The sequence below is a fragment of the Hydra vulgaris genome, chromosome 09 (assembly GCF_038396675.1).
Source record: "Hydra vulgaris chromosome 09, alternate assembly HydraT2T_AEP".
Classification (NCBI taxonomy): domain Eukaryota; kingdom Metazoa; phylum Cnidaria; class Hydrozoa; order Anthoathecata; family Hydridae; genus Hydra; species Hydra vulgaris.
The window spans coordinates 47,347,469-47,374,627 of record NC_088928.1 but is presented as its reverse complement, the minus strand read 5'-3'; the positions used below and the strand labels follow the sequence as shown (position 1 = coordinate 47,374,627).

General features: G+C 24.4%; 1 protein-coding gene across 3 annotated transcripts in view; it reads right to left on the bottom strand.

Moving 5' to 3' along the window:
- Nucleotides 1-27,159, bottom strand: part of LOC100210354 (uncharacterized) — an 86,045-nt gene that overhangs the window by 42,478 nt on the left and 16,408 nt on the right. For 2 of the 3 annotated variants that reach the window (XM_065805910.1, XM_065805911.1), the window contains exons 2-13: nucleotides 26,481-26,513; nucleotides 26,343-26,404; nucleotides 21,857-21,960; nucleotides 19,106-19,185; nucleotides 15,939-16,058; nucleotides 15,156-15,231; nucleotides 9,687-9,720; nucleotides 8,738-8,798; nucleotides 6,467-6,539; nucleotides 6,284-6,392; nucleotides 6,164-6,207; nucleotides 1,083-1,143 (exon numbers count right to left, since the gene is read on the bottom strand). In XM_065805910.1, coding sequence (XP_065661982.1) covers nucleotides 1,083-1,143; nucleotides 6,164-6,207; nucleotides 6,284-6,392; nucleotides 6,467-6,539; nucleotides 8,738-8,798; nucleotides 9,687-9,720; nucleotides 15,156-15,231; nucleotides 15,939-16,058; nucleotides 19,106-19,185; nucleotides 21,857-21,913 — 715 coding nt within the window. In that variant the 5' untranslated portion in view covers nucleotides 21,914-21,960; nucleotides 26,343-26,404; nucleotides 26,481-26,513. Of the gene's footprint in view, nucleotides 1-1,082; nucleotides 1,144-6,163; nucleotides 6,208-6,283; nucleotides 6,393-6,466; nucleotides 6,540-8,737; nucleotides 8,804-9,686; nucleotides 9,721-15,155; nucleotides 15,232-15,938; nucleotides 16,059-19,105; nucleotides 19,186-21,856; nucleotides 21,961-26,342; nucleotides 26,405-26,480; nucleotides 26,514-27,159 lie in introns of all 3 variants that reach the window. The other variant, XM_065805909.1, reaches the window with a different exon arrangement.

Below are 27,159 nucleotides of genomic sequence, written 5' to 3'. Positions count from 1 at the left end.
ACAAATAATCAAAATGAGATCACAGATATTCTAAACGACCAACTTCACAGAGCCTTAGTAAACAAAAGCAGCACAATGCCAATAATAGCAAATCTTTTAGAGACTCTTTATTTTATTATACACAATTTATCAAAAAATATACCTGTAGATATTATAATGATATATTTTGCAAAAGCATTTGATAACAAGCCACACAAGCAACTTATATTAAAATTAAATGCATATGGAATTCAAGGCGAAGCAGTTTTAACATGGATAAACATACTAAGTGGTGTTCCACAGGAATCCACTCTAGGGTCATTCCTTTTTGTAGCATACATAATTGAAATACCAGAAAAATCAAAAACAAACCAAAATTTGGTTTGTTAAAATCATGCAGAAGTCATGATGAAAAATACAGCAGAGAATAAACCAAGTTTATACTGAGACATGAATTCATTATAAACAGAAAAGCATTTGTGGAACAAATTGCCATTGGAAGTCATCAAGTCAGCAAACGTAAGCAGTTTCAAGAATAAATTAGATAAATTTTTAGTATCAAAAAAATTAACTTGAAAACTATTTTTTGTTTTCTTTCTATACATTTGTAAATTATTGTATATTATCAAAAGTTTCAAAATGAGTTTCTAACTCACTTGCTGTTAATACTGTTACAGCTTAAATACTGTTGCTATTACTATAAGCTGAATAAAAGAGAGCTAATTTTGTTATGAAAATAAGTTTCTGTTAAGCAACTACAAGCTTGAAGATTAAATTGAATAAAACAATCCATATATGCATAACAATAGCTCTACAAAATCTAGTATTTTTGGTATATAAAATTTTTGAAATTAAAAAAAAAAAATACATTTTACCTGATGATTGCAAATAGCATGAAACTAGTAGTTGTAAAATCATGAAACTTTATTTTCAATATATATATTTATATATATTCTAATTTTATTCATTAAGAACTTCCTTGAAAGTACCTGAAAAACAACATCAATGCACCCCCACACAAACGTATATAAATAATATAAAATAATTTTTTTTGCAATAAATATAAAGATTAAAAATGTTCATTGTGGAAACCATGAACTTACTATAAACCATAGAACCAGCATTCCTTCCTACCACAGACAGACCATGTAACCCACCTAGAATCTAAACACCATTAAACCAAACAAAATATTTATCATAGTAGTTTTCAACTCAAATACATCAAAATGATAATAATAACAATAAAAAAATATCAACAATAACTTTAGAATATTTAAAAAACATATTTAGTATTGGTAAAAAAAATATTTATACTAAAGCACCAAACATCTTAAATTGCTTGAATTAACTTATTATAGCATTTATTTTAAATAATTTAATGAGACAAAAAAATTTATATATATATATATATATATACATATATATATATATATACATATATATATATATATATATATATATATATATATATATATATATATATATATATATATATATATATATATATATATATATATATATATATATATATACTTATACATATATGTATGTATAACATTGATTGGTTTAACACTGTACTAAAATACAAAATTCTTGTTCGTAGAAAAGTGTATTAATATAAAATAAGTTTCTATTAAAGTATAATAATATTCAATATTCAATAGCTAATATCACAACTAATATCTTTATCAAGTAAAAGCTTTCTTTTCATCAACTTAGCACTTTTTCTTTGTAGATGTGTCTACTGAAAATATTTGAAATAGTCCCATAGGCCCTGTTTTAAAATGCTGATCTCAAAAAATATAATCTAGGGTAGAGCTATGACAGCTGCAAGACAAAAACATATTATGTGTTCTATGGTGTATTCATTATTTTAGCAACTAACATCAATGATTTTACAATGTACAAAGTCCAATTTATATTATTATAAATTATATATATATTTGTCAGGCCTTGTTTTAAAGCGTTAAGCTGCTGGCAATTTATGTACGCATTACGTACGCCAAGAGTGATTTCCATTTAAAAACCTTTCACCATTTTTTAACTTTATAAAAAACCACATTAACTTTTCAATGACAATTATGTAAAAAAGTTTGTTACAAAAGTTTAAATGACAATAAAAATAAAAAAAACATTTTTTTATTGGCGAAAAGGTGAAAAATAGAAACAAGAATGAAAGAAAAGCAAATAAAAATTGTTTAATAGAAGACTTGAAAAATAAAAAAAATAAAGTGAAAATAATGAAAATATTAAAGAATAAAAATTGAAGAAAAACATTAAATAAACAGAAGAACTAAAGAATATAAATGTTCGTGATAAATTCGAAAATAAAAAACTTTAATAAGTTATTAAAAGAAAACAAAAATAACATTTTCTAAGTTTTATTAATTTATGTTGTTTAGATTGTTTATACTGTCATGTATTTTTGCGCATTGTTTATAATATCATGTGTTTTTGTGTTTTTTTTATATTGTCATGTATTTCTATGTTTTGTTTATACTGTTGTGTAACTTAGTGCATTATTAATATTGATGAGTACATTTGTGTATTGTTTATGTTAAAGTGTACTTTTTTGTGGTCTTGTTGCAAATTATTTTTATTATTGTAACTTTTTATGTTTGTTGTTACTATTCAAGTTATTTCTTATTTTTTGTCTCATCATAATATTTAAAAATATACTTTTGTTTTCTTTTTTATTTTCTACCATCCTTCTGATCGTCAAATGTTGTCTTAATCTGTACTACAGATTAACAGATTAACACCTGTTATGGGATCTCTCATGTCAGTTTCATCACTTTTTCCCTTTTTTGTTTTATTTGTCTTGCTTTTTTAAATATCATTGTTCTTTTTATTTTGTTTTATTTTATTTTGGTCACCATCTATATCACTTTTTTTTGCTTTATTTCTTTATTTTAATAAGGTGTCACTCCAATGACTAGTTTTTAACTATACGAGTAAAAATAACTTATTATTTTATCGAAATATTTAGTAGCAGAAAACAAAATTGTCTATAGTTGATGACAATTTTTTATATATATACAAAGTTATTAAATGGAATGTAAAAAAAAAACTCATAAAAGAAATATATATATTAAAAGCTTTTATTTATCATCTTGCGAGCACAAGAATATTTATGCAACTTTTGATTGCATTAAAAAAATTTACTTAAATTTTTATATAATAATAAATAATTTGTAATTAATTTTTTTTATTGTAATGATGGATTTTTTCGCTTGAAAAATGCTAACACTTTTAATTTGAAGCAAAGATCATTATAATATAATTTAATTCTGATAAAAAATATATGACTTAATTTAACTAATTTAATAAAAAAACTAATTTAATAAAAATGATTTGATTTGTTATTTTATATATATATATATATATAAAAATTATTTTGTTAAATAACAAATTTTGTTAAATATATATATATATATAAAAAATTTAATAAATATGATTTAATTTAACTAATTTAATAAAAAAACTAATTTAATAAAAATGCATAATTTTATTCTAATAAAAAAATATATAACTTAATTTTGATTTAAAAATCATAAATTAACTCTGATTAAAAAAAAATTTTAAGTTTATTAAAATTAAAGTTAATGCTTGGGTTAAACTTAACTGTCAAACTTATTAAAAAATATTACCTAATATTGTTCAATATTTAAATTTTATTTATTCTTTAAAAAAAATTAGCTCATTTTTATGGCAATTGTTTTTTCGGTTTTCTTTCCTAAGCATTTTCTTTTTACTCAAAATTTAATTTTAATAAATGTGTTCTGGGGCTGTATCAAAAATTTGAACAAAACATAAATTAAAATTTTTTTTATAACGCAAGCAGAGCGCAGCAATTATTTTTTAATAAATGACATATACAATGATATAATTTTTACAAATGGTGTTTAGAAAAATAATATTTGCTTTTACAACAAAATCGCTAATAAAATAATAAACTTTTAATAAATAAAGTTGATAAATTAATGCAATTTTTTTATTTGTAAGTCATTAATTTTTTTAAAATAAAAAATCATTTTTAGTTGCAAATTTTTTAAAATTATATGAAAAATTTTTTTAAATGTTATATTAAATTTAATTATTTAATATTAAAAAAAATAAAAGAAAACAAGTATTTCCTTATAGTAATAATAAAAAATGAGTTAAGTCATATTTAACTTGTTTTGCCGTAATTAATATTATTGCAGTAATTTAAAAAAGTCAATGTCTTTAAAAAATAAAGAGAATTTTATAACTTCAAATTCACATTAACGGGTGATGCGGAAGTTATCGGACAAAATAAAAACGTCAATAACTTATTTATAAATAAAAAAACAAACTACTATTATATTTTTTTTAAATAAAGCATTTATCTTTTAATAAAAATATATTATTTTTTATATGAAAAAACACCACCATCTGCAATTGATCTCAATTTTGCTCTGACGCCTTTCATATGCGACTGTAAAAAGTTTAAATCAATTTCTTGTAGTTTTAGTTTAATGCGATCAATCATAACTTGCTCTGTTGAAGCTTGCCAATCTCCCTCGTAAACCTTCTGTGCCAAATGTCCCCAAAAATTTTCAATTGGTCATGCTTGAGGCACATTTGGGGGATTGGATTCTTTATCAACGTAATAGACATATTGGTCCATCCAATTTAGAGAATCTTTAGAATAATGAGAACTTGCTAAATCTGGCAAAAATAAATAGTTAAAGTCTCCATGATACTTGTGAATAAATGGAAGAAGTCGTTTTTCTAAACATTCATTAATATAGATTGATGAATTGATCGTATAGCCTTGGAAGTGCGAAACAATGGCTCGGACATACCACGGTCAGATATGGCTATCCACATTAGTAATTTTTTTGGAAATTTCTTTTTTCCTATAAAACGAACACTTTCTGGGCATGTCTTTTTGTTGTTTGTGTAGTATCCAGAATTTCCAGGCATGTTGTCCCCTGCAAAACAAAAGTATTTTTCGTCATTGATGACTAGAAGCGATTTTGTGTTATAGAGTTGGTTAACTTGTTTCCTGCTTCTTTTCTTTGCCTTTATTTGTTGTTCTATAGTTTATTTTGGAGTCTTTTCACGTTTACTATATTTAATATTCATTTTTTTTAACTGACGACCAATTGTCGATTGATTTACACTGAATTTAATAGCTATTTTTCTCTGACTGACCCCTTTTCGATTGTTGACAAGTCTCGTTAATTCGGCTTTCTTTTCTCTAGTCCAGGATTTCGGACAACCAGGGTGCTTTCTATCAGAAAAGGATTGAACAGTTTCAAGTCTTTTTAGGTTATCACATATTGTACTTCGAGCAAATCCTTCCTTTTCAAAATGATTTACAATTTTTTTTTAATATTAGGTTTATTTACAAAAAACATTTTTAGTCGCTTTCGAAAAGATTCTCGTTCAGCTTCATTTAACCTCATTTTAAATAATTGTGTTTCAAATAATAAAGTTTATATTTTATAGAACGTTTATGCCTACGCATAAAACCACAAAAACTAATTATTATGCTCAAATAATGAAATTAGGATTTGTCCGATAACTTCCGCATCACCCGTTAGGCTTATGCGTTAATGCATTTTTTATTTAAATTAAGGCCTGATATATATACATATATATATATATATATATATATATATATATATATATATATATATATATATATATATATATATATATATATAAAATAACAATTATAATAATAAAAATACAATCTACAATGACAATAACTAAATACTTTTATTACTAAACATGATAAGTTATTCTAAAATAAAATCTTCTTTAAAATGCAATCTTTTTTGTCTATTTTGCACTAATTCACATAACTTTTAAAAAAATCTTTTACACTTTTAAGTAAAAAAAAATCTACGAAATTTTATACCTTCACAATCATAATCTTTGAAACAATTATTTACAACTTTATTTACAGTCTTTGTTATTTACAACTGATGGGTTTCATATATATTTTTTATATCTATTTGTTTTATTTATTAATACATTTACATTTGACATCCATATCTTGCTAGTAACAATAATAATAAACTAACATAATTAATAAATCAACATAATAATGACTAACATTAACAGCTACAATCATAATATTATTTGTAACAATAGTAAATCAAAAAACTATAATTTTTTTTAAACAAACAATCTCTAAAAATTAACTGACTTTATCAATGTATATTATAGCGCTTGTATTTTCAGTTGCCATTCCTGTAAAGGAAAGGTAACAATTTAAGATTGAAAATATAAAAAATATAGAAAATTAAAAATAGAAAAAAAAATGTACCATGATCAGAAAGTACAATTATATTTAAATTTTCTGTCAATTTATTTGATTTTAATTTTTCAAGAAGAATCCCAAAATATTCATCAGTTTTCTTTATTGCAGAATTTACCTAAAATATAAAAGAATTAATTTATATTTAAATGCTGTATGGAAAAAATGTTTGTGATTAAAAACCAAAAATACCTCATCTGAATCAGGTCCATAACTATGTCCTGCACTATCTGGTTCTTCAAAATATAATAAAGTCATAGAAGGTCTATAAAAATAAATAAAACTTAGAACTTTATTTTAAAAATAAAACATAAAATAATTTAATATATTCATATATATTATAAACATTATAAAAAGTAATTTAACATACTTATGTATATTAGGTTAAAAGTAATTTATTATGTTAAGTATATTAACATAAAACAGAGCTTATGACAATACTGAAGTAATTACTCCACTTATGCGAAACATGCACACACACAAAATACATTAAAATTTCAGATGCAATAAACAGCACTCATTAACCTTGTAACAAGTGTATAAAACCTTGCTCGCCATTAACCTTGTAACGAGTGTATAAAACCCTGTTTGCCATTAATCTTTTAACAAGTGTATAAAATCCTGCTTGCCATTAACCTTGTAACAAGAGTATAAAATTCTGCTTATCATTAACCTTTTATCAAATGTATAAAATCCTGCTTGCCATTAACCTTGTAACAAGTACAAAATTCTGCTTGCCATAGCTCGCCCTCCTCCCATAGAGTTTAGAAATAATAAAATAATTATTTTTTAAAATGATTTTAAATTAAAAATTTTCGATAAGTTTTTGTTAAAGATAAAATTGTTAAATTAAATGATAAAGTTTGCACTTTGTTAAAAATAAAACTACAATTGTTATAGTTTTTTTGTTTTTATTTTTAAATCTTTTTTAAATAAAGCACAACGTTTTAATTAGAACGCAAGTTTCTGTTTTGTACAAACAATGAATGGAAAGTTTTTAAGTCATTATTGCTGACTTTTAGAAAGAAATATTATCTATTTTCAAAATTTGCTGTAAAATAAATAAGATTACAAAAATTAAAACTTGAGAAAATTTTAAATAGTAATATTAAAAATGTCAAGATTTCTCAAAATGTAAGATTTCTTTGGTGCTTTATGTAATATTCCACACATCGTTTGTAATTGAAATAAATAATCATAAAAAAACTTTTATAAACTTAGAGAATCATCAACCAATTTATAGCAACTTATAACAATCATCAAACCAACTTATAAAATTTTTTGGATTAAACCAGATGTTTTTAGCACATTAACTAACATATCTGATTATTGGTCATCATTAGGGGTGTACCAGATTTGCTGGAATTGTTAATAAAAATCCAGAATTTTTGACGGAACAAGAAATATATTTATGTAATTTTTTATCTTCAAGATTAAAAGTGAAAACCTGCACCTCAGCATCTTGGCTATATAATATATATTTATTACCTATAATATATATATATATATATATATATATATATATATATATATATATACATATATATATATATACATATATATATATATATATATATATATATATATATATATATATATATATATATATATATATATATATATATATATATATATATATATATATATATATATATATAACCTATTTCATTAACTTGACTCTTGTTTAAATCTAACATGTTGTTTTTATTTGTTTCTTATAATTTTATTTATTGAAAGTTTTAACCTGCATAATATTTATATTCAAAATTATTTCTTTGTTTTCTATTTTTCCATTTAGGTTAAAATTGAAATATTCACTGTATTAGGCATCCTAAATTTTTTAACTATCTAAAATTTAAGTAACATATAAAATAAGATTATTCTCAGAGGCAGGTAACATTTTTGATGAAAAAATAGTTCGTTGACCAAAACTGGATAGTAACTCTTTGCACTACAATATTCCTAAACTTCCAGAAATCCTTACATAATTGATTATTGCAAATAAAATTACATTGTGTTTGTTTAGAAATTAGTATTTTTTACCTATGTTTAACTATAGTTTTTCATTGCCCTGTAGGACAATTGTTTTTTGATTTAATTTCACAGTCTGTGTAACATGCCTTAAAAAAAAAGCTAAAAACTAAATTCTGGCATTCCAAAATATTTTAATTCTGGCTAGAAAAGGAATGACCTAAAAATCACAAATTCCGTCTGGAACAGAATTCTAATACATCCCTAGTCATCACCTATTTTCAATGCTAATAATCAATCTCAAGGACATTATGATAAGTGTGAGTAACCATGCTCAACATATCTTTATTTCATGAGGAAAATATATTTTAATTTTATGAGGGTAAAATAATGTCAGATAATTTTCTTTATCATAAGCCCTGATATAATTTAATTAATAAGAAATAATTCAAACTTTTGATTAAAACGAAGCTTAGTTAAAATTTATTTTACCTTGATTTATCATCGAGCTTCAACCAAGAAACTACTTGATCAATTCTTTCCAAAAATGGTACTGAACTTAAGAAAGAAATTTATTTTTTATGCTTTTATAGTTTTGACATTTTTTGCAAACAGTTGAATTTTATATTTCCTAATATTTATAATTATAATTTGTAATTGTAATAAGTAAACTATATATTACTAAGTTACTAAGAAGTATAAACAATACTTAAAGAGAAAGAAAATGATTAAAAGCAGACTTTAAAGTTGAAAATTATATTAAGAAAAGTCAAAATTACAATGCGCTAGTTTTTGTAAAGTCAATGATTTGGAATTTCATTTTCTAAATTGTGTTTTTTAATTGAGTTTCTGGAATGTGTTCTAACCCTAAGACAAAGCCCAAATACGGTAACAGTATTCAATACAATGACTGTTGTAAAATCTGAGAAAACTACATGAATTTGTAAAGTTAAAAACACATGATACCTCTATTCAATCACAAGAATTGCAAACAACAAAAAGACTTTTATGTTTGTTGATTTTAATTAGACTTTTCAGTTTATTTATTACAAATTTCAATAGTAAAAAATAAATAATGAAAGTATTTTATTTATTTATTGGTATTTTGTATTTTTTTTAAATATGATACCAATTAAAAAGAAAAATGAGAACCTGTCTAAAAACAGTCTAAAAAAAAGTCTTAAAGCTTTGTGACAACTTATTTTTCCTGAGGACGTCCACATACTTACATGTATTACTAAATTAATACTGTCAATAAAGTTAGTAAATTACTATATAACTATATTTTAAATAAAATACTAACTTACTTTATAACTAATATTTTAAATAAAATTTAAATTACTATATAACTATATTTTAAATAAAATACTAACTTACTGAATTGATACTTTCAATAAAGTTTATTAAAAAAAAAACATTAAAAATAAGATATTTAAATTACCGGTTATACATTTTCCAGTAATTTGGTCTTTTTTCTACAAAAAAAACAAACAATAATTTGACTAATTTAATATAAACTTCTTTTTATAGATCTTTATAATTACTTTTAATAAAAGCCTAAAAAAAAGTAGAAAAGTAAAATGTTTATGTAAAAATGACACTTTTATATGTAAAATATAATTTATTATTACATGCTCAATGCACATGTAAAAACAACACTTCCAGACTAGTTCCGAAATGTTTAGACATAGTTCAGACATGTTTCTTGTTTATTGCTATTACGTTGTACGTTGCTCAAGAAATATATATATATATATACATATATATATATATATATATACACACACACACACACATATATATATACATATATACACGTATATATATATATATATGTATACATATATATGTAAATATATATATATATATGTATATATATATGTATATATATAAATATATATATATAAATATATATATATATATATATATATATATATATATATATATATATATATATATATATACATATATATGTTATGTTTATTATATCAGTATAATAACAATGTTTGAAAAAATAATAAAAAGAACTAATTAAAACAAAAATAATTCGCTACAAATTTTTTACGCTTTGCGTTATGTAGTTTTTGTTTTTGTTTTGTAGTTGTTGTGCTTGCCTTTTGTTTGCGTAATATTTGTTATTATTTGTGCTGTTGTTGCTTATTATTTTTGTTGTTCGCTGTTGTTATTAATTAAGTGTTTTCGTACTTTTTTGTCTTTTTATTTAATTTATTATAACTTAATCATTTTTTTTTTAATTAATTTATTTATGCTTGCTTTTATTTATTAATATTCCTTGCGGGATCATAAGTTAAAATTTAATTAAACAAGGGAAAAGTTCATCCGTTTCGAACACTACTTTAATCGATATATGCAATTTAAATGGTAAATCTCAATTTGAAAACGATAGTAGTGAAGAAAATATGAATGAGCCACAACTTCAAAACATCAATAACCAGAACAAGAATGTAGATGGTAAATTAGGATCCAATAGCGTCAATATTGAGGATATTATACCTAACAAGACTTCAGAAATAAGTGATAATTTACATACGGAGAGCGGCATTTAACCAAAATGCAATTATGATAGATTAGATCCTGCAGCATGGCCTGTTGAAATAGACAACAAACAACGGATGCTTTTGGTAGAGCAGTCACCAAAAAGTATTTAAGATATCCATTATAAAAGAAATTCTCGAGGAAGATGTTTCAGTGACATTTTTTTTACTGACAAATAAAAAATGGTGAAAAAGAATTAAGAAATTGGCTTTTATATTCTAACTCAACAGGAAAAAAATTCTGCTTTTGTTTTTGTTGTTTTCATCGATAAAGATAAGCTTAATTTCAAGTGGATTTTCTGATTATGCCCATACAGAAATAGGGTTATCTGAACATGAATCTTTAAAGAAACATCTTGAATCAGCGTATAAATGGCGATTTCTACAATTTAACATTAAACATAGAACAGGAATAGATCATCTCAATGAAGATGTGTTCGATTAAGAAAAACGAAGATGGCGAACGAAGGTGGCGAATAATTTTAAAATGTATTGTAAAAGCGGTATTGTTATTAAGTGAACGAAATATAGCTTTTAGTGGCAGCAACGAAAAACTCTTTGAACCGAATAGTGATAATTTTTTAGGAGTAATTGAATTACTTGCTGGTTTTGTTCCAGAACTCAAAATGCATTTAGAATCAATCGCTGATACAGAAAAAAGAGTTACATCATATTTTTCTGTGAAAAGTCAAATTGAAATTATCTTACAACTAGATTCTAGAGTTTTACATACAATAGTAAGTAATATTAAATCACCAAAACACTTTTCTGTAATAATAGATTCTACACCAGATTTTCGCAAAAAAGACCAGTTGTCCATCATTATTCAGTATGTATGGACCAAAAGCCAAGTGTTCAAGACAGTTTCTTAAACTTTGTAAATATAATATCATCAACCAGAGAAAATTTAGAAAACATTTGTATTGAGAAATTAGAAATATTAGGAATCAAGATTGCGGATTGCCAAGGTCAGTCATATGACAACGCAAGCATTATGAAAGGAGAATATAAGAAAGTGAAAAGTTAAATTTTAGAACTCAACAACAAAGCATGGTATACGCTGTGTGGTGGACATAACATCAACTTAGTCATAAATGATAGTGTTAAAAACACTATTAAAACCCACATTAAACATTGCCACATTAAAAGCCACATTAAAAGCCACATTAACACATTAAATAATTTATATAAGATTTTTGCTGCATCAACAAAGCGATAGACTATTCAAGTGAAATATTCAAAAATTAATCTGAAGGCACCGAGCAATACTTCGTGGGAATATTGCTTTAAAAGTATAAAAGCCGTGAAATACCAGATAAAAGAAATTAGTCTTGCGCAAGATAAACTTTGCTGCCTTTTTAATAAAATAAATAAAATCTTATGAATTTGTTGTGCTCCCAATAATTTGGTATCACTTGTTACCAAAGCTTCACATTTTCAGCCAACTGCTTCAGCGAGAAAAAAAATGGCAACTAATATTGCATTACAACATACAAAGGCTATGCTATTATCTCTTGATGATTTCATAAACGATTTTGAACAGATTATAAAAGAAGCACAAGAAGCGTTGGTATATATAGATATTATAGCACAGTTCACTAAACGGTCTTCTTGTGACACTCAAATATTAAGTAGAAACAAAGATTATCTTGATAAATTACCAGAATCTAGTTTAGTCAAAATGGAGACTACGTAATCTCAAGAGATTGGCAGACTATTGTTATTATACAGACCATAAAAATAAAGCAAATAAGAAATATTAAGATATTGGTATACCGAATGAAGAAATTGAACCAATAGATGATGATTGATCCAATTGAATGCTGTGATGATATTGATATAAGTGATTTCATTTCTGAAATTGATGATGAGCATAACCATCTAGTTCTAATGGCTGAAGATAAGTTTATTTTAATAAACTAATTGATAAAGTAAAAGATTCATTACAAGAACGATTTGAAACATATAATTTTTTATATCCAATTTTCTGTTTTCTTTTCAATAATAAAAAGCTAAAAACTAGGAATACAAATGAATTCAATACTAATTGTTCAATTCTGGTCAAACACTTAGGAAATGATGCTGAAGAGGAGGAATTCAAAAAAAAAACTTTCTATTGCAAGATATATTTTAGAAGATAATTATACTATTATAGAGAATTTGGAATTCATTTTAGAAAGGAATTTGGAAGAATTATATCCAAATGTATGTATCCTGTATATCGAATAATTTTAACAATAACCATTACTGTTGCTTATTGTGAACAATCATTTTCAAAACTAATTAAAACTAATTCAAAATTAATTGCAAATTATCTACGTTCTACAATGTCACAGGAAAGACTTTCAGGATTTCAATACTGTTGATAGAAAATGCAACCACAAAAGGGCTAAGAAAATTGATATATAACTTTTTTGTATAACTTTTTTTTTAGAAATAAAACCCAATAAAAATGAATTCAATAAAGTTGAAAAGAAAATTTTTAAGAGCCTCAAAAAGATACAGCACAGGGCCCCAAAAAGTAACAGCATGGCTCTGTATATATGTGTATACACACACACAACAACAACAACTACTACTACTACTACTACTACTACTACTACTACTACTACTACTACTACTACTACTACTACTACTACTACTACTACTACTACTACTACTACTACTACTACTACTACTACTACTACTACTACTACTACTACTACTACTACTACTACTACTACTACTACTACTATTACTACTACTACTACTACTACTACTACTACTACTACTACTACTACTACTACTACTACTACTACTACTACTACTACTACTACTACTACTACTACTACTACTACTACTACTACTACTACTACTACTACTACCACTATTAAGTTCAGAATTAATATAAAGAGATATCAATTTTTATTCCTCCCTTGCCGCATTCCCAGCTTCAATCAAGCATTAACCCTAGCCATTTACTAATTCTGCTAACTTTTATTATCAAACAGTTAGTGGATAGTTATCAACTGCATGTAAAAAAAAGGCAAAAAAAAAATTGATAATAATATAAAATACTATATTAATATAAAATATAATAATATTTAAAAAAATAGTAATAATATAAAGCAATATTTTAAAAAATGCTAATAATATTTTTTGTTTTGTTTTGTTTTTGGAAAAGTCTTTTTAAGTTTTTGTCAAAAAAAAAGTCTTCTTTTTGACTTTTGTTTAAAACTTATCAATTTTTTTCAAAGGGGTCGTACACAAAGTTGTTACACTAAAGAAGGGGTCGTACACAAAGTTGTTACACTTAAGAAGCAATTTTTTTTATCTTATTTTAGAGTTTAGTTTGCAAACCTTATTTAATGCTTTGGTAACTTTTTATAATTAAGTCATTTTGTGTTTTAACTACATTATCACTAATAACTTTCAATATATATATATATATATATATATATATATATATATATATATATATATATATATATATATATATATATATATATATATATATATATATATATATATATATATATATATATATATATATATATATATATATATATATATATATATATATATATATATATATATATATATATATATATATATATTTATCAATTTATTAAACCAAAATTTGAAAAATTACAAGTTTTTTATACAAAATTAGGTTAGGTGTCACTTACATAGTTAAAAACTAGTCATTGGAGCGACAACTAAATAAAATAAACAAACAAACAAAAAATCAACAGCAATAATAATAAAAATTAAAGGAGAAGATATATCAAATTCTCATTTTGTTTCTTCACACAGCGGCCTTGTTCATCAAAGTTCGTGTTTCAGAGTTATAGAGTTGAGAGAGGGTTATAGCCACAATTAAGTAGCCTCCTCGTCTGTAGTGGCCATTCTGGGCCTTGGTGAGGTGAATTAACAAAAAAACAAAAAAATATCAAAGTTCATTTAGTTTTATTATTTCTGACTTTTTGTAAGACTAAACATTGACATTTAGTGGTTTTAAAATTGATTTAACTAAACTTTAAGTCAATAGAACAGTTAGAAAAATTGAATATAAAAAAAACTTAAATTACCTCTTATTTGATATATATTTTTTTAAATTACTAAACACTTATGCTAACAAAATTTTTTTTTTAATAAAATGTCAACCAACTCAATGTAAGTTCAAAAAAATAATTTTTATTCAAAAAATCTTGAAAACAGTAACTATTAAAACAAAAAAGCAAATAATAGTGAACTGTAATCTGATTATTTTTTAGATAAGTTTTCTCGTAGTATTAAGGCAATTTTCCCTGCAACCATTAATTCAGAGAATTATCAGCATGCATTTTGATGATTTTTAAAAATATTTTAAATACCTTCACTTTCAACATCTGAGCCTGGCCAGAAAAATGCAGCAGACTTATAACCTTGTTTCTTTGCAGTAACCCATATCTAAAAGTAAATATTTTGATTTAACTTTCATGAATTAAGAAATATTGAGCATAATGGTTGCTGGACTCGCTTATTTTTTTTGTAATGATTAAAGTCAGAAAAGAAGTAATGAGTTCTAAAATAAAAATATGAGAAATCTATTATGTTTTATAGCCATATACCACACAAAATTTATCTAAATTAAGCATCTAAATTAAGATATTACTAACTTAATACTATTACTATTACTAATAATATCTTAATATTGTTTATTTTTCAAAAAACCTAATCTAAAAAGTCTGTGTTATATCCAACTATATCCAATGCAAAATAACTCAGTTATAAAATATAACAACAAGTAAAAGAGAAAAACTTAACTACATTCACTTCATTTCAATTGTGAAAACATAAAACTACACAAATTAATTGTTATAACTATCTGAACTTGCTTATCTTGTTTATATACATAAACAAGTTTCATCAAAATTAATGGTGGTCAATGGTAAACACCTTAAAAATTTGGTCTACTTGGAATGAAGTGGTATGATGTTATGTGGAAGCAACTTTTATTTTTAATCAAGTAATTCTCTCAAAGTTTATTTAGAAAAAAACAATCAAGAAAGGGTTGTAAAACAAAAGTTCTTTAAGTGAACAAGCTTGTTTATCATTAACTATAAAATTTTTTTCAAAAATAAGTTTTAAGCAATAAATAAAGAATAAACATTTACCGGCTCACCATGCCACCATTTTGGATTCTCTTTAAATTTTGAACCAAGAGAAAATGTTTCATTGAACACCTTATCAAAAAATGTGTTTTCCACAATACCATGTGATTCTGGATATAAACCCTATTATTCAATAGACATACATAAAGATCACACAGGAAAAACCACATAGTCAGATTTTAAAAGTTTTAAGAAAGTATACATAAGAAAGTTTTAAGAACGTATATATTGATCATTAATAAAGTCTTTGCATAAAGCAAAGAAAATAAAAAACTATGAATAAAAATTTTATATATGTATGTATATATATATATATATATATATATATATATATATATATATATATATATATATATATATATATATATATACATATATGTATATATATATATATATATATATATATATATATATATATATATATATATATATATATATAAACACAAAGTAATTAAAAATCCATTAAAAATTGCTATTAAAAAAAACTATTTATAATACATAATTAAAATGAAAAATATAATACAAAGGAAATAATAAAAATACAATCAAATTTAAAGCTTACATTCAATATACAAAGGGTATTGTACAATAAAGGACAGGATGATAATATAAGTTAGATTAGAACAATTCTCAGGGTTCTGCCATTTTACATAAAGACTTTCTTTGATTTCTAATTCAGTTTTCCTATTGGCAGAATCCAGAATGGTAAAACATTCTGCAGTTGCTTTATTAAAACAATCAATGTTAGATTTAATATATTGAAATATATGTGATTTTTTATCTTCCTTAAAATGTTCATCAATACGTTGAGAAATGTGTCGGACAGTTTGCCCTATGTAACAAACATTACAGTTTGCACAATTAAATTTATAAACAACGCTAGATTTTAAATTTCTGGGAATAATATCTTTTAATGAAAAAAACTGTTGAATTTTAGTAGAAATGCCAATTTTATGATAAATTTCTCTTTACAAAACAGCTTTATTAACTCCGATATTTTGTTTTGAGAGTTTAAAGATCGTTCACCAATAATTTAAAATATTTACATTCATATTTAGGTTTTTCCAAAGGTTCAGAGTCTTTAAGATCCAAATATTTTTTTAGGGAACTATCTATTAGTTTATTAGGATATTGATTTTAAAGTTAAGTTATTTTAGTTGACTGAATATTTTCATAAAATCCTGCCCAGGTGTTATTTATTTTAAATGTATAGTCAATGAGAGTTTTAATTAGCACCAATTTGTATTGAAATGATGTAAAACTAAAATAAATCAGTCAATAGCCTAGTAAAAGTTTCTTTATGGTATATACTAGTTATACATATATATATTTATACATATATATAAATGTATATATATGTGTGAATATATATATACATATATATATATATATATATATATATATATATATATATATATATATATATATATATATATATATATATATATGTATATATATACATATGTGTATTTATGTATTTATATATATGTATGTATGTATATATATATATGTATGTACGTATGTTATATATATATATATATATATATATATATATATATATACATATATATATATATATATATATATATATATTTATACATATATATAAATGTATATATATATGTGTGTATATATATATATATATATATGTATATATATACATATGTGTATTTATGTATATATATATGTATGTATGTATGTATATACATATATATATGTATGTACGTATGTTATATATATATATATATATATATATATATATATATATATATATATATATATATATTTATATATATATATATATATATATATATAATATCTATATTTATAGCATAATATCTATATTTATAGTTTCATTGACATGTGATGTATTTTTTTTATATTTTTAATGTTACTGTTATAAATCACTCTTAACTCTTTAAGTCCAATGCTGCAACAAAAATATCAAAGAAGAAGACATAGTTTTCCTTAGAAACCAGTTAGGGGAGAAGAAAAGAAAATTAGGTTTCTTTTCTTCTCCCCTAACTGGTTTCTAAGGAAAAAATTTAACTTTATGCTTTTTTTTTAACTTTTTATTTCAAGTTTTTTTTTTAAATATATTTAAAAAAAAAGGGAAGTAAACTATTTAAAGAATTCTTTTTATATTAGTGTCAACATATTTCACAAATGTGTAAAAGTTTACAGTACTTAAGACATTTATGACTTCCTGTAATTTAATTTTTTTAAAACTAGAATCATTAGATTCAATTCAGGAGCTAAAAAAGTTTTTTGCAAAAAAAAAATCAGTTCTAATTCAAAAAAAAATCACTTCTTCAAGACAAATTAAGAGTAAATTAAGAAAAAAAGAACAACATGGCTACCTAAAGGTTTAGTGAAAAACATTTTTTAAGTTTAGAGCAATGAAATAAGGTCTAAACTTAAAAAATGTTTTTATGGAAATATAATATATATATATATATATATATATATATATATATATATATATATATATATATATATATATATATATATATATATATATATATATATATATATATATATATATATATATACATATAATTAAATTATGTATATACATATAATTAAAACTATAAAAACATATCTGATTTTGCAGATTTTTAATTTTGTGTTAGTAATGTTATTTATCTCACTAAGGCTGAGACAGAAGCCTTGGGGAGCCACTACAGTCGAGGAGACTACTTTTTGTGGTTGCAAATCTTTTTCAACTCTTTAACTCCAAAACACGGACCTTGATAAACAAGGCCGCATGGAGAAACAAGTTGAGTATGGTACTACCAGGGACGTGGTAATAAAAACCTTGAAAAAAATTAAATAATTTGTAGATAAAGCCAATATACTTTGAAAAAAAATCATTTACAATATTGTGATACATAAAAATGCAATTAAAATGCAATAAAGCAAACAGATAAATATTAAATAAAAAAGGAGAATAATTTATTTTGTTGAGAAAAGTTAACATAAAAAAGAATAAAAAACCTAAAACTTCAAACACTAATCTTACTAATAACAACACACATGAGTTTTACACCACAAAAATTTAATTTTTGATAAAGATTCACTATCACTGGCTTACAAAGATTCCCTATTTATAATTTAAAAACAGTATAACTCAAAGGAGACTTAAAAAGACTTATAACAGTAAAACTTACAGTAACAATAGTATAATGATTTGGAAATGTTTTAGTAGGAAATTGAGATTGTAAAAACTCAGCTTGCACACCACTTTTTGCTAAATGAAAAACAACATAAAGATGTATATGCATTTCATTTCCATTATTATAAATAAGTTTAAACGAAATCAGTAAAAAAACTATTTTTAAATGGATCCTTAAATGCTGATACAAGTTGTACTTTGCGTTTATTACATATATAAACATAAAAAAAAAAGGATTAGAGTTAATTAAACTTCTGTAACAAATTAATTATTAAATAAGATGTAAGATATTAACAAAAAATATTCATTTTTTTGGCATAATACTTTCAGTTATGAGTCAAATTTGTTAGGCTCACAAATTTGCAACTTTTTTTTGTTACAAAAATACCTGGTTTCAACAATAAATCTATGTTCTCATTACAAAGTTTTTTAAACAATTTAGCTTATATAATTAGTTTGAGTTTTCCCTTTTTATAGTTAGTTTGCTGTGGTTACAGAAAAATGTTTGCATTTGCATGTTTTTTTAATGCAACATTAAGCGCTTTAGTTTATGTAACTACCAAAATAAAAATTGTTTTTAAATAAAAGATACTGCTTATCTACTTTTATTTAAAAATAAATCAAAGTATATGCTTTCATCTACAATCAGCAAATCAAATTTTTTTGTATTTTTCTCCCTAAACTCTTAATATAAAATACTAATTTCTGTTTTGAATTTTTATATAACAGCATACTTTTAATCAGTGGCATAATTATACCATCTGAGGTGGAAAATTTATTTAATGAGGCTCTCAAGAAAAAATTGTCATGTTGTAATTGAATTTTAATAAAAACTTTATAAGTATTACTAATGCTGTATACTTTTTTGTTAAATTTAGAAATCTGAGAATCTTACAAACACTGGGCTAAATTAAATCTAGCCTTAAGTCTTTTCAGCAATCTGTTGCTCATGCAAAGTTGTTAGGCTATGTCATTTGAAAGCCAATATCAGTGGGCCTGACAATAATCTGATTTTGGAAGTAATCCCACTGATGGAATTGTATCTCCATATAGGAATTGTCAATCATCTTTTCAAGATACTTAAAACTGCTTGGATAGAATTCATTAAATAACAAGCTGCCCTCCACATTCAACTGGGCCCATATCATGGGGGCCAGTTTGAGGGAAATAATTGCAAGAAGCTTCTTAAAAATGTTAAAGTGTTAATGCAACTTGATGACACAAATTGGTTCCCAACATTCTTCACATAACTGAAGAATTCAAAAGTTTCAATTTAGTTGTAAAAGCTTGCTTTGAATTTATCCTTCAGATTTTGCTGAAATAATTGAAAATTTCAAAAAGTGTTACTTAATTGATGCAAGCATAACACACAAAATTCACACCATCTTCTACCTCATCAAAGAAATCATCAGTCACAAATGTTTCCCCCTTGCGGCCCTATAGTGAACAAACTGTCGAAACTGCTTATTAAGGCTTTATAAACATTGGTCAAGGTATAAATGAAACAATAATCATCCAGAGTACAAAGAAAGATTGTTATGCTGCATAACTGTTCTGAACAGTAAGCATCTTTAAAGAACTGCTACCATAATTCGATTTATTATTATTAGGCAACAGAAAATGGTACATGTAGCAATAAAACAATAAAAATAAAAAATTGTTGATACTACATAGTAGAACACTTATGTAACCTTTACTTTGAAAATAGTAGTTGAATATCACAGTAATCTGTAATGCTTTGAGGTCTAAATACCAAAAAACTAACAAAATATAAGCTAAAACTGCCATAAATCTTTAACCAGTAAACCAACCCAACTGAAATATTATCCAGAGTTTGGTTAGGCCATATGCTACATTTACACCAATTTTTATCAAAATATATGTAGTGGTTCTCATTCTACAGGTGTTTTTATTGTTGCACTATGAAGTCAAAACTTCACTAAATTTGAACATTCAAATTAAATAAATTTTTGCGGACAAAGTTAAAAGATTTCAAAACTTGCATCACAGTGTAACTTGGTGCAGATACTATGACCCCATATAAGTGGTGTTCTTGGGTTAGTTTGTCATTATCAGGATCTGTGCTAACCGTGTGGTTACTTATATTATATACTTCCATTATTATAAACTTATTATATTTAGATATTATAAACTTTCATTTATTTGCAAAAGTGGTTTTAGGAAAAGGGTAACATCATACTATGGGGTGAAAAGACTAACATCTATATTGTGATTGACTCTTTGAAGCTTATGATCAAATCCACACAACCATAGGATGTCATACCAAAAGACCTAAAATATTACTTTTAACACTGGTATATGGTACTGGTTTCAACACTGGTACATGGTACCAGTTTCAACACTGGTACAATGATATAAAGGCCTAAAGTCATAATAACTTTTAAAGAAGAGGGATAGAAACTTACATATAAAAGAGATAACGTAATAAATCATAAACAAATAATAAATTTTTGCTAATAAAACACAACCATTTAAATAGTAATATTATTATTTTATATAAACTGATCTTAATACCTTCCATTGGACTGCATCATAAAAAATTCCAGGGGGTATACCTATACACAGTACCTACACCCTACCTATAAACAGGTATAAAAACCTACACGCTGCTAAACATAAAAACTTAGTTTGTAAAAATAATTTACTTTCAAACAATTAAATATAGACAAGCTAAATTTTACAACAAAAAAATGTTTAACATAAAAACATGCTCAATAAAGCTTACCAAACTTAAGAAGATTGGGAGAAACCCCTCTCTGAAGATAATCAAATCGAAATCCATCAAGTGATATTAATAAAACTGATTGGTCATTTGTTTTTTTAGAAATGCTAAAATGAAATTATTGTTCTTTTATAATTATTATAAAAAAACAATAATTTTATACAAAAATATTATATACAAAAATTAAACCTGTTTATAGAAGCAACTAGAAACTCTATGACTTTATCTTTTTTATTTAGCACAATTTATGGAGAAGTTTTTGTTATTATTTCAATAAAAAATTAACATTATAAACAAGTGATACTGAGCATTTTAAATGAGTTTTATGTGGGCATTAGTTTAGGTCTTGATTTAAAAAAAAAAAAAAAAAAAAACATACAACCCCAACATAAGTTTCAAGAAAAAAGACCTCTACTATTAATTTGCAGTTTGTCAAAATTAAATGTAACCACCTAGCCTATTTGGCAATTTATCATCTAACTGTAAACTCATAGTTTTAAAATCTGATAGATATAGCAAAGATCAGTTATTTACTGAAGTGGAAGTATAACATTTGTTCAAATAGGATGTTATTGAACCTGCTTTCTTCCATAAGAACTAAAAAAATATTTAGCTTTAACAGTTAATTATGATAATTCATCCTCATTTCATTCAAGAAAGAAAATTGTCTTATTTCTTATGTTTAAGATAAGTGGTATAACTTGGTCACTGTGTGGGAAAAAATTTACCATTTAAATAGGGACCTCAATGCGCAGGACACAAATTTTTTTAACTGTTTTATAAATTAACTATAAGTTTATATAAATTGATTTGCTCCAAGACATGAAGGAAACCATTCTAAAAAAAATATTCAGTTATGCCAATTTAAAATCTGCCTAATATCAAATTTATATTACAGAAAAAAAAGCTTTTGAAGAAAATGGCAGATTGTTCCAATTTTAATGTATGCTTTTTGGAATTGAAAATAGTGTTGCTTTGTTTTCAATGAACTATAATATACTTTTTGCTTATTTATACAATATGACAAAATGTTCTAAAACCCAAAATGAGCATGATAGTAATTATAAAAAATAAACTCTTTAAAAAAGTAATAGTGTTTCTTTAAGGCTTAAAGAAACAAACCTAGATCCTCAAGAGTCCCGATCCTCAAATAACATTGTAAAAACAAAAACTGCTTGCTATTGATAAAAATAAAATAACAGTTGTATTTGTGTATGTGAGAGGGGTGGGGTAGAGGTTTTAGTGGGAATTGCACAGATTTAAAATAATTTTGGTAAAAAAAGAAATGTAAGGGGTTTTAAATAATTTATATATTCAATAACACCTGCATAACTCCTGTATATAACAAAAAGTTTTTACTTTATTGTTACTTGTTGAGAGAAAAACCGTTTTTCAGAATGTAACGATGAAGTTCACATCGAATACACGTGCGAATAGAAGAAAATGATTTTTTTTAATATAGAAAAAAAAGTTTTTATATCTGCACAAAGAGCTGATAAGAGAACCATCTATCGAGATTAAATTAGATTAGCTGATTTAAAAGAAAACAAAAAAATTAGAAAAAAAGTCACATGTAAGAAGTAAGATTCTTTTTAATTTTAGCTTTTAATTAGTTTCTAATTATTTACAATAAATTAATTAAACTATCATGTTTAAGTAATTTATATTATATAACAATTTATTATTATCTTACAATTTCAACTTAAATTCAACAAAACCTAATTAAGACATACAAGTTAAATAACTTTTAAGAAACATTTTTAGATAATTGTACTAATTGTTTCCTATTTATGTTAAGACATAACATGTTAAAAAAAGTGTAAAGAAAAGTAATTGTGATTATAATATTGTACAAAACATTAACTAATAAAAAAAATCTGTTATTTTTCTATTAAATTGTTTTATATGTAATGCGTTATAAGTTGTTATTAGTATATTTCAAATTAGTAAACATTAAAAGCATTACTTTTTATCTTTTGTAGTCAATGGCATAGGAATGTTCTGAAAGTTTGGGGTGGGGGGTGGGGGTTGGAGCTATCGCTCCCCCAATAAATATCCAATACTTTAAACAGTTAGATGTTAGAGCAAATAAAAAATTTAGATTTTTTTTAGAACGTCATTTTTGTTGTTAACAAGAGAGAACAGTTTACATCAAATTTTATCTCAAATTTAAACTTAATTGGTAATCGTACACATAACATGACTTGATCAATGTTATCAAATAAAACATTGGATATGTTAAAGTTAGAATTCTACTGGGTTAAGAAAATTTATATTTTACCATTTTACGAGGCTTATTTAAGAGGTGATAGTGTTGGAACATTGTTTGTTGTTTTTTAAGTTAGTTTCTTATCAAGAGAAATGGTAGTCACGACAAATACTAAATTTGGTATTATTTTGGCTAATATTAACAAGTTGGTTTAGTTACCTTCAAAACTAAATTAATTTTGAAAAATTAAAAGTGCAACGTTGCTATTAATAAATAAAAGCACACTCATAAAAATGTATTAAATCAGCAAAGGAACAATTGTTGTAAAAAAGTGGTTTAAATATATATATATATATATATATATATATATATATATATATATATATATATATATATATATATATATATATATATATATATATATATATATATATATATGCAAAAACAGTAAACAGTATAAAATTGAGGAAAAGATCTTTTTTCTGTTTTTCCATATAAGCATAAGTTATTTTGGATATATAACTCACAATTATAGCCCCTCTGCTTTCTGAAACAGTATTTCTAGAAGAGAGGAGAGGGCCAAAATGAAATATTTTAGTTCCAAATGTTTCTCAACATGTTAGTGGGGTAACGGAAATTTGTTCTGCCTTAACTTTTTAAAAATTTTGGTTTGGAAGTTTCTTTACAAAAAATATTTTTAAGGAGAAAGAAAATAGTTAACAGAAGACCTTAAAAACAGTAAAATTATGTGTAGGAAAACATAAAAATGCCAGAGTGAAAAAAATATTTCATATAAGAGATTTGCGGAAATAGAGAATGGTATTGGGAGTAAGAAAATAGCGAGTACGACGAAGAAGAGTGTTGCCTTTCGAGGACGACTTTAATCCTACGGTTTGAAAGGAATGATTAAATAATCTCCAAAGCTTTTCAAAATACACGATTTGAAACAACCTTATGGAGAAGACTAGATTGCCAGACTTTATCAAAAATATTAAATATATACAGAAGAATATCTTTAGCCTCGTCGCCACCATCTATTCCACGACAGAAATTTTTAATTATAATGGTCAGCAAATCAGTTGTAAACAAGAGGACTTAGATTCGTATTGAATGTCTGAAAGCTAGATAGTTAGAGGGGTCAAAGTATTCTCCAGAGTTTTTAAAAATTAAAACCACAAATACTATTTTACAGCAGGCAGAAAACAAGATTCAGCCAAGTACTTACTAAGCAATTAAGAGAGAATTAAAAAGAATCCTTAAGAATATTTTTTTAAGAATACAACTGAATGATGTCTATATCGCAAACAAAAAATGATTTTTAGAGAGAAATAACTTTAGCAACCGAAGTCATAGTGATTTTCAGGATTTACAATGGATGATTCTGTTGCTCTGTAATGACAGGAAAGTGTAGATTAGTCTCTAGAAAATAACTTCTAAGAAATGCATCTCTTGAGAACAAACCACAACAAGTGGTTTGTTTTCAAAAGATTTGTTCTCATAAAAAGATGAGAAAAATTATCATTAATAGAAATAACTGCACAAGAAGGTGGAAGCCATGTTAAAAATAAGGCATGACTTAAAACGAACTTGGTTGATTAAAGCTTGGTTGATTAAAGCTTCCATACCTCCCTGGAATCAGGAGATGTATAGAGCACAATTATATGAAGGGAGACTAAAGACTCTTGCCTAAGGACCACCACAAAGAAAATCACAAAAAGAATCCTAGTTAGTTTTATAGTAGTTGTAAGTAGTGTCGGAAACCTTAATCAGACATAGAATGTTGATCTGTTTCTTCAATAAAAACGTCTGTATGTATACATACATACATACATACATACATATATATATATGTACAGGGCTGTCCTGAGCGAGGGGTGTAGGGAATTCCCCCCTCCCTTTCCCAAAACTGTTATATATGCATTTGATTTGGCACATTTAGCATTTTTGAAGTATTGTCAAATATTAAACCATGTCATGGAAAAAAAAAGATTTTGTATTACAAGAGCGAAGTTTATAACGCAGAATATTTTTCAAATTGTATAAAGAACATTAACAATTAAATTAAACTTAAGGCTTGAGAACGGTAATTACGGAAAAATACTAGTGTTCCGAAAGAAAAAAAGTGAACAATGCCTTTAACGCCAAAGATATCTAGCTGAAATTTAGGAAAAAATAAATTATTAAAAAAAAGTGCCAACGGGTTGGGCATATATGAAATATCTCTGAGATAATGTTAGCCTATTGCTTAAATTAATAAAATTATAAATAAATTTAACTAACTAGCTCTTTCTTGAAAAAACAGTTGAAAGTGTGATCACCAATATCAATCCAATGGCACATATCTAAAAAACATTTATCTTTTAGTTTAAAAATAAATGAAAAATTAAAATATACAAATATTGAAAATAATGAACTTACTGCTAATAGAAAAATCTTTTTTCTTTGAAGAGCCTAAATCGTAATTCAATATTTTACGTGAATTTTTAAGTATTATTTTTATTTTTTTCTTTAATAAGTATTTTTAGGGTAATATAATATAAAATAAACTTACAAAAAAATATTTCCTTAAAAATAAGTATTTATAAAAACAGACAGTGCTAAAAAACTAGAAGTTTTGGTCCGCAGTAAGGGTCCCCTACTATTCCATATTGAAAATACTTTGTGAATTTATTAGTATTCTATTGGTTTGTTCTTAGAGAATATTTTAATTCAAATTTTTCATTTTTTTTCATCAATAAAGTATTTCTTTATCAAAATTATCGAGCTGATTTATAAAATAATAAATACATTAAGTTTAAACATTTATAAATATTGATTTCATATATATTTATTTTTTACATTTCTTTTGTAAATGATTTTGCATAATTATATATATTTTTCGTATATATAAGTCTATACGCATATTTTTGTAAAGAAAACATTTTTTTAAGATTTGTTAGTTCAAAGAGTCATAATAAAGCTGGAGTGAGAATGAAGTATTTTTACTAAAAATACGTCATTTTTTGCAGGAACAGTTTTAGAAGTAATATGAGTTTAAATTAAATATCGCGGATCAATCATAATTTAAAGTTAACCAATTTTATTCCACTTTCGTCAA